The sequence below is a fragment of the Podarcis gaigeae genome (genome assembly GCF_964106915.1).
Source record: "Podarcis gaigeae genome assembly, chromosome: 5".
Classification (NCBI taxonomy): Eukaryota; Metazoa; Chordata; class Lepidosauria; order Squamata; family Lacertidae; genus Podarcis; species Podarcis gaigeae.
Window position 1 is genome coordinate 80763896 of NC_139681.1, and position 16531 is coordinate 80780426.

The 16531-nt window shown below is 41.3% G+C and overlaps 1 protein-coding gene across 1 annotated transcript in view; it reads left to right on the forward strand.

Annotated features, from left to right (window-relative positions):
* RSRC1 (arginine and serine rich coiled-coil 1) overlaps window positions 1-1005 on the forward strand; it is a 171606-nt gene extending 170601 nt beyond the window's left edge. The window contains exon 10 of the mRNA XM_083739848.1: window positions 92-1005. Within this exon, the coding sequence (XP_083595974.1) occupies window positions 92-193 (102 nt within the window). The 3' untranslated portion in view covers window positions 194-1005. The remainder of the gene's footprint in view (window positions 1-91) is intronic.
* The last annotated feature ends 15526 nt before the right edge of the window (window positions 1006-16531 follow it).

A 16531-nucleotide genomic window follows, 5' to 3' on the forward strand; every position in this document is an offset into this window, starting at 1 on the left:
GGCAATGGATTCATGGGGTATTTTCAATACTCACAAATATTAATCCTCAGCAAGATGTCTACATGTTGTATCTTTTCTTCCTCTTTTACAGCTGTTTGTTGACAAGGCAGAAGCAGAAGAAAGATGGTTCCAGAGGCTGATTTCTCTTCGTCAAGAGAGGCTAATGGGCAGCCCTGTGGCCTGGGTGAATTAAATAGCCTACAGAATTTCAGTGTCTTCTGTGCTATAAAAATCCAGTGGTAAAACTGGATGAGTGTCCAAGTAAGCATGGCCTATCAGGAAATAATTTTTTTACCCCGGCTTCTATTTGAGGCCAACATTGTTTTAACTGAGAATTGTCTTAGCATAACTGCGCGTATCTGAATGGATGGTGGGTAGAATGAAGGCGAGATGAGAGGGAGCACCAGAAGATCTGCTAAGTTACTGCATATAAGAAATTATGCCTTATTGTCCTGAAGGCAGCTGAGAGAGCCTGGTGGTGTTTTGACAGAATTCAGTCCTATTGGGAAGAACGTTTAGGATTTGTTTCCTTAACAATCTAATACCTCTCTCCTCCCAACAGAAGCAGGCAAGTCCTAACTTTCTCTGTTCTCTATCATTATTAAAATGTAATCATATGCTTTGCTGCCTGCTCAACAAATTATTCTGAATACAGGACACAGACAAATAGAGGGGAAAGAGAAGAGATCATTTGGTATTTTGCAGTTTTCATTCTTAAACAGTCTCCAGTGTGTAGTTATATAGATGCAATTGTAAGGTATTAAGATACTATTTAATAGCTCTGTGCTCTAAGGGTGAAACATACCTCTAGATTCTGTAACACTTTCCCCATTGATGCTCATTCGAAGTCCAGGCATGGAGCTCCTTGATAAAAATTGGAAACTGGCAATTGTATAGGAAAGGCACCCACTATCCCTAAACTACATAATGACAGTGTAATCTTAATAAGTACGCTTTGCTAACAATTCAAGGTTCTTTAAATAAAAGAGTATTTTGAGCTATGCACTCTTCAGTCTCCCGTTTGAGTTTTATTTGGATATTTTTAGACTAGTGGCAAACAATGTCATATTAAAGACACTGCAAACTTCCACTCAGTGAAAGGAGGATTGCTGTTAGTTAATAAAGCAGGTGTTCCTCTTTGGCGGTGTCCACGTTTTAATATTTCCCCAATAGTGGCTGAGATTCAAAGTACTGTGTGTAATATTTCACACGTGTGCAAGGACATTTCAGTTTCTCTCTCCACCCCCACCCCCCTCAAGCCCTGCTTTGAAAGTTGGAGGAGCCTCTGGGTGGGTGAGTGAAATTGCTGTTGGAAGTGACCAGGAAATTGTTTTGCACAATATTCACAGGCCTCTCTGGATCCACTACTTCTCTCCTATTACGTTCTCACATGTATAAAAGATTGAGTTGAGCTAGATCCTAAGCTGTGCACAAAAAAGTCATGTATAAGTATGCACTCTTATCATCATCATCATCATCATCATCATCAAACCTTTTATTGGCATCACATACAAACATCCAAAACAAATCAATACAGAATTACCACTTCCCCAGTGGCACAAAACATTTGCTAAAGGAAAGGAGGCAGAGCAATCTATCGTCACATCTCTAGGTCTCCAGGAAGATCAGATGTCTGCAGTGTATTTCGACGACAAAAAACCAAATAGAGATATTTAGCCACTAACTTGGTGAGCTCCTGATCATTCTCCAGTAATTGAAAATGTATGACCTCCAACTCTGGTTTCCATTTGGGGATCTAAAAATTGCTGACGCTGATCAGCATATAGTTTACAATTAAGAACCATATGTGTAAGGGTTTCCACCAGGGGGTCTTCACACGGGCAAGTTCTTTCTCCTTCCACCCTGCCTGAGAACTTTCCCCAAAGAAGGTTTGATGGCTTTGAATTAAGCCTGGCCAGTGAAAATGCCCTTCTTTCTTGAGGGTTAAGCAGAAACTCTCTCTTATCATGCCATACATTCTGGGGGATAGGAGATCTACAGCTTTCATTGTACCGAATTCTTGAAGGTATAGTTGTGGCATTTTGAGCACATGATTGTCTGCTACAAGTGAAATGATATGTATTATATTTTTTTTTCTCAATTCATGTTTAATGGGTTATTTAGTAGTGGTTGTATCAAATGTTAATTCCACTATAACTAAACTCATTAACACTAATGGACATGACTAACTCAGAGCCATTAATTTCAGTAGGTCTACTCTTATGTATATTCAACTCTTAGGAATAAAGTGAAAGGATAGAATCAAAGTAAGAAACATTTGCTGTTGACAGATGCTCAAAAAAAATATCAGTACACTATTCAGAATGAGACACCCAAAGGTATATGATGGATGATTTACCTTCACTGAGGTAAAAAAGTAACCCTGATTCCCCATCATGCAATGCTGGCTAGATTTTAAGACACTCAGTTGTGAGGTGGGCATAGAAAGCAAATCAATAAAAGCATTCAGTATTGCAAATATACTTCTTGCTTATGGAGGCCATATTACGTATGCACTCTTGATCTTCCCAAGCCGCTTCAGGACCTTAGATTATATCTGTATCTTCTCCCATACATTCGTAGTTACAAGTTACATTAATTATTGAAGCATCATGTTGCCAACTAAACTTTGCTTCATCCCTTAAAATATGTCGTTATGTGAAATATGAGTAGAAAGCTGAAGGAGAAAAAGAGAGAAATTGCTTTATTCGGTTGGGGCAAGGATATCAGTTGTAGTTTTGATGCGACGTTTAGCTGCTCCAGCAAGAAAGGAACAGGTCACAAAAATGCAAGACTGTGGTCTGCCTTCAGGCATGTAGGTTTCCATAGTACTGTGAACGCTGTCAAAGGAGGAATCATACGTTTTTGTCAAAGGCTTTTGGGGTACCAGGTTGTAGCTGGGCATATACAGCACATGAGCTCTTTATTTCAGCCCTATATTTCACACAGCCTCTCTCATTTCCTATTGGCTACTAGTCATGATAGCATGGACAACTTCCAGGATCACATGCAGCAAGGCTCTGAATATCAACTGCTAGAAAGTCAAAGATCTTCTAGTGTTTCCCCTTCCAGCTTTTGGACTTCTCATAGGCATCTGGTTGGTTGCTTTGGGAATCAGGATGCTCAGCTAATACGTCCTTCAGTCTGATCCAGCAAGGTCCTTCTTGTGTTGTTACTTTCTTAAGTCAATGCATCTTGTGCTAAACACAGTTCACTAAACATTCAGGTCTTTCTAGTGAATTCATATCACCTTAACAGCACGACCCACTTGTATTAGCGGGATTTGCTAAGAACAAAACCACATTACCATTCTTACATATCTTTCCACTGGATCCTATGTTATCTAGGAAATGTGTGTATTCTTTGGTTGATATGTTCTTCAAATTGAATCCCACACATTGGGCTATCGTCAATCATCAGCTACAGTGTGGGAGCCAGAAGCAAAACCACAGAAGATCCAGGAAGGCTATTGTTGTCCGAAGTCCTAGCCAAAAGAGTAAAGTTTTATAGCCCTTCCAGTTAAATAGAGCCTCTCCACCTTCATGGGTGGAGCCGGTCCAGTACAGGAAATTCCCAGTTTACACAGGGGTTACATTCCAAGACACTGTGTGTGAAATCACATATATTTGAAGCACTATTGAAAAATCCTGCAAACACCCGTTCTGCCCCTATTTTTGGCATTTTCTACTCATTTTCAGGTTTGGCATGATGCGTGTGTTTGCAGTTGCACACATATTGAACGCACATAAATGGGGTAGGGAGTGTCTGTACTGTAAACAGTTTGCTGCCCAGGAAAATGCTCCTTATTGCATACCTGGTGGTTCTTTGCTCAGTACACAGCTAGTTCCCAGAGCTAGTCCCAGCAACTCTTGTAATAGTGTGTCTTGCCATGGATATTTTGGGTTACATCAGAACCGAACAGACAAATGATGCGCAACATTGTTCTCCATGGATTCCCCCACCCCTCCGGATAGCTGTCTCGGTGATTCAGGTACTGGGTTTTTATTTTAACAAAACACAAATACAGTGGACGCTTGGGTTGCGAACGTGATCCGTGCAGGATGCATGTTTGCAACCCGCAGCAGCACATCTGCTCACACGCGGGTTGCGATTCGGTGCTTCTGTGCATGTCCAAAGCGCAATTTAGCGCTTCTGCACATGCACGGCCCCCGAGACCCGGAAGTAACCCGTTCCAGTACTTCCGGGTTTCGGCTGGTCTGTGATCTGAAAAAACGCGACCTGAAGCGTCTGTAACCTGAGGTATGACTGTAAAACATTTCCTCTCTAAAAAGATTTTTCATTTGTCTCCTGATTCTCAATATATTTTCTTTGTAAGTTTCTTCTTTCTGTGATACTACTGCCAGCTTCATCTGCTGCGGTTTGAAGTGCCTTCAGAAAGGTGCTGCAGGCAGCTGTCTACTGGCTCACCTCACAGAAATCACATAGAAGGGTAACTGCACATTTTGCTTCAAAACTTTCTTTCGTGGGGGGCTAGAGTCTTACTTTTTTTAAAAAAAGAAGAAGAGCTTGGAGTCTGGAGCTCTTTGCTAATTGTGGGACTGCTACATCAGGACCTGCTGAACCTGCCTCTTGGCAGTCCTGAGGGCAACCACAGGGGATATACTCTGAAAAAAGGAACTTTGGTGCTCATGGTATTTGTCTCTTCTTCTAGTTCAGGCTTCCTCAACCTCGGCTCTCCAGTTGTTTTTGGCCTACAACTCCCATGATCCCTAGCTAGCAGGACCATTGGTCAGGGATGATAGGAATTGTAGTCTCAAAACATCTGGAGGGCCGGTGTTGAGGAAACCTCTTCTAGTTATATCCTGCTTGTTAGCAGCTGGGCCCAATTTGATCTAACCCAGTACTGCTACTCATTTCCATCTCAGAAACCCTCTATTCATTTATGACGTTTAAATGCTGCACTTTAGTTGTTTAAAAAAATCTGAGGGCTGCTTACACGTAATACAATGTCAGGATGAAAATTTCATAGTTGGAAAGATGTACAGATTCAAAGGTAAGCTTGGAAATGTATGGGGAATTAAATTTCAGAAGCAGAGGGAGGTGCTGAGTGGGATTTCCAGCTGGCAAAGCTTCAGCACCCTCCATAAATCCTTGCTCCTTCCTAAGATTTGCTGAAGCAAATGTTGTGATGTGCTTAATTTGCATAGTTTCTGTAAGCTGCAAGACCCAGCTATTCTAGGCGCTTATTTTTCTATTCAGTGTATTGTTTAAAATAGTCCATGTATCTGCCTCTGCCAGAAGTCCTTTCCCCTCTTTATAGAGAACCTCTTGACATCTTTTTAAAAGAAAACGAACAAGGAAGCTTGGGGTTGAGTCATAAAACCAAACTGATGTGCTAGAAATCTGGGTTTATTGTATCTGCCAAGCTCCAAAGGTGCATTGTGGCTCATGTAAGATTGGTTGCAATCTATGCTTGTACAGTGGTACCTCGGATTAAGTACTTAATTCATTCCAGAGGTCCTTTCTTAACCTGAAACTGTTCTTAACCTGAAGCACCACTTTAGCTAATGGAGCCTCCTGCCACCGCCGCGCCACTGGAGCACGATTTCTGTTCTCATCCTGAAGCAAAGTTCTTAACCTGAGGTACTATTTCTGGGTTAGCGGAGTCTGTAACCTGAAGCGTATGTAACCTGAAGCGTATGTAACCCGAGGTACCACTGTAAAGTCAGCCTAGATACTTTCATTCTTAGTGTGTCAACATGGTCATGTGAATTGACCATCATTGTGAATCCAGTTTGAAATCATCTCCGGTAAATCGTGACACACACACACACCTCTTACTTAACACTTCGCAGCTATTGACATGATGATGAGCGTAGAAGACATGGGGCTCTCCCTTAACATAACAAAGAAGTTTAATGAAACAGCACCAGTCGTAGACAAATGTCTCCTTTAAAGAACAACGAAAATATTCCAATACAAGTACTTGCTTTATAGATTTGCAACCTAATGAATATTTTCTGAGAGGTACATCACAGGCTGCTGACCTCTGACACAGTATGAAAGATTTTTGTTGCCGTGACTGCAGTATATAAGCATTATTTATTTACTGGTAAATTATTGATGGTCCTCTAATTCATGTGTGATGGGAGGAAATAGGTCTGCAAGTGACTTATAAGTGGAAGTGTGTCGAAAACCTGTAGAAATCAATGATGAATCTATCTATATAGTTGGTCCCAGTGTAGGTTCTCTTTATGCAACAATGATGAATGGCAGATCTGCTAATGGAGAGTTTTTAAATGTTGTTATCAGTGATTAATGCGGGGAGCTTCGAACCCTGGAAGATGGGTTTGTTTTCTGCGGTGTGTGTAAAGGATTTCTTAGAGCCCACTACCAATACCTAAGAGGGAAGGAGCAACATGTAAAGATTTTCCCCACCCTCCCAATCGCCAAGTAATTTACAGAGTCTATTAAAAGAAGTCTCATGCATTAAGCAGTCTAATGATAGGGTTCATCCAGGCACACTCAGGGATGTACAGGATATTCTTAATTAGAATTGGACTTATATTTTCAACAGTTCATTACCTTAAAAAAAAATCACATCAGTTTATAGTCAAAGTAGAATTGAGATCAGTTTGGGAGGAAGTGATTCCCTCCCTGCTCTTAAATATTTATAAGCCTACTGTAAAGCAGTACATCATAATACCATGACAAAATTAGGGGGGGGGGATCTAGAAAAGCAATACTATAATATACCAGTATAAAAACATGTTCCAAAGCAACAGAAGTAGAATCATAAAACAGCATCTCTGCATAGAGGCGAGGTATGAAAAAATGTGGTTTCTGGAGCTTTCCGAGAAGTTGGCCACTGTAGTGCAGATCTTTAGGGGATAAACTTTAAAAATACAGAGTTTATATCATTTGATATAATCAGAAGGTCCAAGCAGATTACCAGCATAGCACAATGCCCACTTAAATGGAACCAATGCGTTATCTGTTTCTTCAGAGTCCAGATCAACTTGGTGGACAGAATTTGCAATGATTATCAGATATTTCTGTGAAGCAAATGGCGAATTTCAAATATGTTATAATAATTCTATATTTTATTTTATTAATATTTCCTGTCATTGACGTATTATGAAAAGGGGGGAATCTTCCAGCTGTCTGTATACTTGGATTGATTTTCCAAAAATAAGCTACTGAATAAAACAACAGCAATAAAGCTGAAAACATCACTACCATTTTTAAAGAGCCAAGCAAACTTCCATTGGGAGGGAGTTCCAGAAGGTAAGAGCCACTACTGAGAAGGCCCTGTCTCTAGCGCCTACCAATTTAACTGATCTTAGGCAGGTCATAAGCAAGGCCTTCATATGAAGAAGAAGAGGAGTTTGGATTTGATATCCCGACTTTCACTCCCATTAAGGAATCTCAAAGCGGCTAACATTCTCCTTTCCCTTCCTCCCCCACAACAAACACTCTGTGAGGTGAGTGGGGCTGAGAGACTTCAAAGAAGTGTGACTGGCCCAAGATCACCCAGCAGCTGCATGTGGAGGAGCGGAGACGCGAACCCGGCTCCCCAGATTACGAGTCTACCGCTCTTAACCACTACACCACACTGGTGTAGTGCCCTGGTCTCAAACCATTTAGGCCTTTAAAAGTCACCATCACTTTGAATCGTGCCCAGAAACGCACAGGTAACCAGGGGAAACCACAAAAATGATATGAAGAGAGCGGGGAAAACAGCAATCCAAGGAGCCTTTGCACCAACCTTTGAGGACAGTGGAAAGTTGGCATTTTTTGCATCTGGTAAGCCCTGCAGGTTTTTAATGGTTTTTTAAAGGGTTTCCCAGAGGTTTAGAGGGCGTTTGCAGGTTTTTTAGATGGTGTTCCCCACCATATGTTATTTTATATATACACACAGTACCTAGGACTCTTAACTGCTGCGTAAGCAGGGAAATACCTGCCCTACCACATTCTGTTTTCAAAAACCACCTTTTCTGGACTGTCTTTTGGACAACATATTATCTCCCTTCTCAGACTAACCCTAAAGGCAGGTAACTGAACTGAGTGCATACTCATCTTCTTCAAAAGGAATGCGGGTGGCGCTGTGGTCTAAACCACTGAGCCTCTTGGGCTTGCTGATCAGAAAGTTGGCGGTTCGAATCCCCGCAATGGGGTGAGTTCCTGTTGCTCAGTCCCAGCTCCTGCCAACCTAGCAGTTCGAAAACACGCAAAAAAGTGCAAGTAGAAAAATAGGTACTACTGTGGCGGGAAGGTAAATGGCTTTTCTGTGCGCTCTGGCTTCCATCGCACTGTTCCATTGTGCGCCAGAAGTGGTTTAGTTCTGCTGGCCACATGACCCAGAAGGCTGTGTGTGGACAAACGCCGGCTCCCTCGGCCTGAAAGCAAGATGAGCGCCGCACAGTCACCTTGGACTGGACTTAACCATCCAGGGGTCCTTTACCTTTTAATTTTACCTCATCTTCTGCTTACCTTTGCCTTCATCTCCCTTCACCTGTTGCCTTGCTTGTGTTGCATTTTAAGGCAGGGATCTATCATTGTCTTGAAGTTCCAAGCACATGGATGGCGCTAGATAAACAGCGGCACAACTGTTTTACAGTAGGTCTGGCTCCATAATGAAGCTGGCACCATCAGCCAATAAGGGTTCCAAGTTCAGAAACACAGGCAGCTGAAACATAGTTGGTTGCATCCCACAAAATCAAACTTGGAGTAGACCCATTTAAGTTAGTGGACATAACTAGCTTATGTGCGTTCATTTCTGTGGGGCTAGTATATTGCATAGAGATGTAGGCTTACACATGGCATACAAGATTTTAAAGGGACATAAAGGTAAAGGTGTTTATTTCTTACTGCTGGACAACATTTAATTTCCTTATAACTGAACTGTGGACAAGCTTTTAATATATCTTGATTAAAATTTGGTAGGACACTAAAAACCAATTGAAATTGTTCCATGAAGCTTGGTTGGCCTTATAAACGTAATACCCTAATGCCTATTTTGGAATTTTTCTTATGGGCGATCACAGCTGCATTTGATTTTTTTTTTGCCTTCTGTTTAGTATGTTAATTCCATCTTAAACCAGCAGGTGGCATCCAACAACCCAGGCTCCAGCACTTTTCTTTTTCTTTTAGTACCTCAAAGCACATTATGTTGTATATGCAATATGCTGCTACTTAATCTGATTACTTAGGCTGCAGTCCTAAACATACTTATCTGGGAAGAAGTTCCCACTAAACTCAGTGGGACTTGCTTCTGAGAGGAGAGCACTCTTGATCTGCAGTGTTTATTCATGGAAGAAGGAAATATTTACGAATTTGTTGGACGTCAGATGTGCAAAAGATAACAGTAATGTAACAGCATTCTTTAAGGGAGGAGGAGGAAGCATGTCTAAAATGGCATCAGTTTCCAGTTTCCAGTTGCTAATGTCTGCAATATGCACTGGAACTTTGCCTACCCAAACAGGTCTGTGTGTATCCATAATCTGTAATGAAATTTTCACCTTCAGATCAAATTTCTTCCTGCTAATGAAAACTGAAATGTATCAGGGGGAGGAAACCCCAAGCAGCTGACAGTTGGCTGTCCTTAGTTAACTGTACAATGCACCCTCTAGATGAGGCACCCCCAACCTTCGGCCCTCCAGATGTTTTGGACTACAATTCCCATCATCCCTGACCACTGGTTCTGTTAGCTAGGGATCATGGGAGTTGTAGGCCAAAACATCTGGAGGGCCGCAGCTTGGAGGTGCCTGCTCTAGATTATCCCGTATTATGTTCATCTTACTGCAGAAGCTTCAGTTAGCTAAAGATATCCAATTACTATTACTATTTTTTCCTTCTTGCAGTATTGAAGGTCTACCTACCTTTAAGACAGAAAGATAATGGGGGGGGGGAATATATAGGCAGAAAATGACATTTAAGCAAAGACAATTTCTAAATATTCTTGTAAAGGTAAAGGTAAAGGGACCCCTGACCATTAGGTCCAGCCTTGACCGACTCTGGGATTGCGGCGCTCATCTCGCTTTATTGGCTGAGGCAGCCGGCGTATAGCTTCCGGGTCATGTGGCCAGCATGACTAAGCCACTTCTGGAGAACCAGAGCAGCACACAGAAACACCGTTTACCTTCCCACTGGAGCGGTACCTATTTATCTACTTGCACTTTGATGTGCTTTCGAACTGCTAGGTTGGCATGATCAGGGACCGAACAACAGGAGCTCACCCCATCACGGGGATTCGAACCGCCGACTTTCTGATCGGCAAGTCCTAGGCTCAGTGGTTTAACCCAGTGTTTCCCAACCTTGTGCCTCCAGCTGTTTTTGGACTACAATTCCCATCATCCCTTGCCACTGGTCTTGCTAGTCAGGGATGATGGGAGTTGTAGTTCAAAAACAGCTGGAGGCACAAGGTTGGGAAACACTGGTTTAACCCACAGCGCCTCCCGTGTTCCAATATTACAGTGACTCAATTGAATTGGCCGCATATCACCCTTGTCAGTGAAAGGGCCCTGTCCCCTGATTTTCTAATTAAGTGGCTAATGACTGAATGAATTCCATTTCATTTGGCTGGAATATGGGGAAACCCATGACCACAGCCCTGAGCTCCTAGGAGGATGCACGTAATACAGGTGGAATGGACGGCTAGATGAGTAGGTATTGCTAAACAGGAATCTTTCTCTTGCACACCCCACAATTGAAATTAATGGGATTTCTGCAATGTGCCCTGTCAATTTAAGGAGTGCTTGCACAGGAGAAGTTCCAGTTGCATTGCACCCTTGGTTATGGTAAAAAAAATTAAAAGCTCCATATAATGTTTACAGAACTGAACAATATTAATACCAACAATCCAGCAATATTGCAACATGACCTTTTTGTTCGTGATGAATGTGCTTAACAAGGCTGCCAATTCTGAATGAGATTTAAATAGCCATATCTTGGAAATGAATAAGAATTAAGAAGGTAAATTAATTCCTAAGGGGAATCGCAGCAGAACTCATTAGTTCAGGAATAAAAATACCTCAAAACTTTTAATTAAAGATATTTACTCTGAATGAATACCACTTGGCAGGTTTCTGCAGACTCCATAATCTCATTTATGCAAAAGTTTTCATATATTACTGGCGACATCATTAATCTCATTGGCAATGCCCTCCAGACTGACAATCCTGTAGCTGCGAGATGATTTCCTCCCAAATCCTTTTTATCTGTATAAAAGAAATCTAACTCAATCAGACAACAATCGTAGAAAGGCCTGAGCAATTAGAGACATCACTCTCAGAAATGGGCTACTGACATTAGCGTGTTGGTATGGCTCTCGTAATGAGCTCCTTCCTAATAAGAGTGTCTTTTGCCTCAAACACACGAAAATAATTAAGTTTCTGAAGCTCCTCCTCCTTATTTGTTCAACAGGACATTCTCAGAGATTTGAAGGAAGTGAGGAAGGTGATTCTATCTCCTAAAGTGAAATAATATTTGAGAAATCAGGAAATACACATTGTCCACAGCAGGCCAAAAGCTTCATGTTGCTCTCTTGTTAATGGTAAAGAAGAGAGAGAAATTTTGTTCTTCTGTAATGAACATCCTAAGAAGGCTGCGCTGTGTGTTCTAGCCTAATTTATGATACAACTCTCTGGACATCAACTACAAATGAATGCAGCATACATTATTTATTGAACTAACTCAGTGTGGGAGATGGCAAAAATGATATAACCAGGCAATAGCAAATATTCCATGGGATAATACACTCCAGAAGTTGAAAGTCTGCATGCCTCAATTTGGGCCAATTTTACTACTGCAAGATGTGAGATAAATAGGAAAATGCTGGTATATTACTATGAAGAATAATGAATTGTTTCATTAGTTGAAAATAGGTACAATAGGAAGCCTCAGCTGTGCACAACTTTGGAGCGAGCCAAATCCATCCTTCCTTTCAGGGGAGAATCAAGGACTGCTATTTGCTAAAAAATACACCCATTTTATAACATTCTTGACATCCAATAAACATAATAGTGTTTGGCATGTGTGAAATTCACTTTAAATATTAACAGATAAATAGATGGGCTCTTCCGTTTTGCCACGTGTTGAAGATTGGAGGAGCCCAACAGGATATACCGTATTTTTCCGTCTATAAGATGCCCCCATGTATAAGACGCTCCCTATTTTTGGGGACTCAGATTTAAGAAAATGGAGGGGAGATGGCTCAGAGTATAAGATACCCCCTAATTTTTGACATTATTTTTTAGGGGGGAAACCTAGTCTTATATACGGGAAAATACGGGAAATTGCCTGTAAATTGTACAGGGTATGTAGTCAACAGTGGAAGCTCAGAATATCTACTGGCTGTTACTTCCCTTGATCTGGAAACTATATACTTTTGTTGATGCCTTTTTGTGTGTGTGTTTTTGTGGTGTTTTTGTTTTGTTTTGTTGTTGTTTTGTTGAGGAAGGAGACTCTATTTTGTGAATTACACCAGGGGCACCAGCCAACTCAATCCAGCCTTGAGCATTGGATAGACCTTGTTATTTTCCTACTGGTTATTCTGCTTTTAAACTGGGCGTGGTTTGTCCCCAATCCCCGAGCTTTTCAGTTTCCACAGACATGTTGTTAGTATTTTAAAGATCCCAAGTGCTTCTCTCCTCTTGTCCAAAGGAAAAGATGTAGCAGCATAAACTAAAGGTTGGAAGATATTGTGATTTAATTAGCTAGAAGCATCTTAACCCTCAGTGAAGCCTTCCACAAGGTGACACTGTTTTTATACGTCCTTGAAAAGTGACGCTCAAAGTTTGGAAGCTACAGTTTGGAAAAACACAGAAGCAAACAGTTATCAGAACACACTCAACACAGAATATGCCTCACCCAGTGTGTCTCTCTATCTTAGGAGAGACAGCCAGCAAATTCTGTATCCTCTTGCCTTTATCTAAAACTAAGCACTTGATGCTGAAAGTTAAAACCCAACAAACTGCGCTAGTATTGAGAAATGGGATTGCCATTGGGAATCAACAGCGACAGCTACATAATGAACTGAGTAATATACAAATTGTATGATTATGTTTTTGCTATAAAAGCACTGTAATTAATACTCTCTTGAACTGAGTGATTAAATCCCTCCTAGATTCCCACGTGATGTCCAGTTGTTGTAAGTGAGTTGTACTTCCGTTAGCAAAAGCTTGTCATAAATTGCTTTTGAGGGAGAGAATGGATGGAAGCTGAGAATTGAATTCAAGGCTGGAACCCCTTGAAAACTCTTGAGTATTTATGGCATATGAACTACAGCACTGTAAAGGGAGCTGTTGCACTCATCAGGCTCCCTGAAGGAGTTTGAGTAACTTAGGCTGGGGTGAACTCTGGTGAATTCACAAACTGATGCAGCATGCCTGGCATTGTAGGGTTGGGCCAAGATCCTGGATAAACTTAGACCTGTTTTAAGGCGTTTTAGTTCTCCTGAAAAGGACACAGATGAGGGAGCTTTTACTACTGTTCTTCTTCTTCTTATTTGCTGTATTTATAGACCAAGTAGCTTAAACTCTAATTCAGTAAAATTACACAGGCTCTTAGTTTCGAGGACAATCAATCTGTGTTAGTTTTAAGTTTGGCCTTGATGTCTTATTATTACTGCTGTATGTTGATGGCATAAGCCTTTTAAAAGGGGCATTCTCATGCTGTGATTTTATGGCAAATTTATTTGGTTGACCCACTGAAACAAATTGTTTTGTAAGCCCTTTCAATAAACAGTGTGGCCTGCTTAAAATCTTTGTGCTGTTCTTTATTCCAGTTTTCCTCACCTATAAAAACCACAGGTGGCTGTGTCGTGTTCTGAATCAGGCAGCCTCCTCTTTTAAGCCTAATCTTTTTTTCAGCCCAATTGGAAGATTTTAACTGTTTTCAGACCCACTGTTTTTCTACAAAGCAATTTTAAAACAATCCAGAATGCTCAGTTCATATTTCTCTCATTTGTGTTGCAATTCAGATATCCATTTACCTTGTATAGTGGTAGCATGATTTGACCTTGAGAATGAGTTTGTATATAGGAATCAGCTGGGAAGTGAAGTGAAAGGATAGTTGGCACCATTTTAGATTTCTCCGTGTGTGATGTATTTGTTTTAGCTATTTATATCCTGCCCATCAAAGAAACATTGCTAGGATATATTTAAAAGAAGGTAAAGGTAAAGGGACCCCTGACCATTAAGCCCAGTCATGGATGACTCTGGGGTTGTGGCACTCATCTTGCTTTACTGGCCGAGGGAGCCGGCGTTTGTCCGCAGACAGCTTCCAGGTCGTGTAGCCAGCATGACTAAGCTGCTTCTGGCGAACCAGAGCAGCGCACAGAAACGCTGTCTACCTTCCCACCAGAGTGGTACCTATTTATCTACTTGCACTTTAACGTGCTTTCAAACTGCTAGGTGGGCAGGAGCAGGGACCGAGCAATGGGAGCTCACCCTGTTGCAGGGATTTAAACCACCAACCTTCTGATTGGCAAGCCCTAGGCTCTGTGGTTTAGACCACAGCGCCACCCACGTCCCAGCATATTTAAAATACTCAAGTGCAATTATACAACAACAATGATAATATGTATACCAAAAACCACAACAGCAATAAAATCTAAAACAGCAGGTGGCAGAGCAGCACAAAAACTAATCATTGGAAATAAAGCTCACAGTTAAAATGCCTTGGAGAATAAAAAGGTACTGTATTTGCAGCTCAGAATAGGTGTTAGGCAAACAACACTAGCAATGTATTCCACAAGCAGGGTGCCACCACTGAGAAGGTCCTTTCCCTGATTACTGCCTACCTTATATTTGACAGCAAGGGCATCCAAAGATTGACAGTGATACTCAGAGGACCTGGTCTTGAATATATTCCACTGCAAAACAGTCTAATTTAAGAACATTTGTTGTTACTTTTTAATAAGCAGAGATGTTGGTACTCCTGAGAAATAATCTCATGTGGCCTGAAATAAATGGCACTCCACTGACTACTATGGGAGCAAGTTCCATAGTTTAACTATGCTTTGCATGGAGAAGTACTTTCTTTTATCTGTCACTTGGATCTACAACCTCTCGCAACAGGTCTTGCGTGCTACTCAATATTAAGTCCATGGTCACAGTCAGACCAGCTGTTCTAGGGCCCAATCATTTAGGGCATCTACAAATTTTAGCTCTTTGTTGTGATGAACACATTATGTAACCAGTCTATGAGGCAGTAGCTGAAGTCACCCATTCTTGCAACTTTTTGATGTTTCCTTGATTTCATTCTTTATCTCAATATCTCCTGAGCCTTTTGATCAGGGGCACAACAGCATGTCCCCAGCACTATGTTACTCTTGGGGCCTGGTATCACTACCCACAACAGTTCTGCAGAGGAGTGCCCCTTTGGGGATTTCTAGCTTGCTGGACTCAATGCCCTCTTTGACCTCCAGGTGACACCACCTCCAATACATCCTTCCCTGTCCTTCCTATAGAGTTTTTATCCAGAGACAACCATGTCTCACTGGTTCTCTCCATTCTACTAGGCGCCCATTATGCCTTCCATATCAATGCCATCCTTTAAGACCAAGCACTCCAGTTATTATTTTTAAAAGTATTTTTAAGGCAGTCTTCAGCCAAAGCTTGCATAGCAGCTTACAAAATCAAGACAGCTAAACAGAAGGATCTCATGGTAAAGTTGAATAATATGCTAGCATAACAAACCTTGCAGATTAACAGAGCATTCCTAAGTAAGAAATTTTGAAATTCCAAATTCCATCCAGGAGTCCCTGGGAGGGTCTTCTGCAGGCTGAACCAGCAGGTGACGTGGGCCCAAGTTTTGAGAATTGCACATAGGTCACATGACCATGCTGAACAGGGTTTTGTATAGGTCCTTGTCTTGTCTTGCCCTCACCACTTCCCCAGAATGCCCCATTTTGAGGATTTACACTAGGGTAAATTAGGCTGGCTGAGCAACTACTGCCAGTGTAGCCCCAGCTGAGCCAAGAAAGCCCAAGATCCCCCAATCCCAAACTCTTGCATCCCAGCTGATCTCATGCTGTAAAACACCTAAAACAAATGGGCTAATAAAATATAAATGATACAAAATACAGGATAACTAATTCTTATTCCAGATGACTGAATTTTGATTTATTACTTAGTATGTCTTTTCATACCAGCTGGGCAACCTGAGTCATCATTCTTTCAAAGGAGGTAACTTTAAGGTTGTTTTAAGGACACATACTTGTCTAGCTGTTGTTTATTTTTTCAAACATATTGCATCACCTGAGCCCTGAGAATGGAATGTCATTTATGATTATGTAATTTAAAGCAAGACAGCTTACTTCCTCTAATGATTCAGATCATATTTCTGCTGCCATCACAAGAATCCAATACTTAGTTTTGTCAAGTAAAAGGGGGAAATGAACGATAAACCATGTCTTATTTATGAGTTTGGGGGGTGCCAGAGTTTGTGGGTGCAAGACACCAATAATTCCTGGATTTAGTTAAGTGTTCAGTGCTTGCAGGGTTAAAATGGGTTGCTGGACACTGAATTTAGCAGTGTCAAAATGAGTGCTCACTGGAAGGACAGA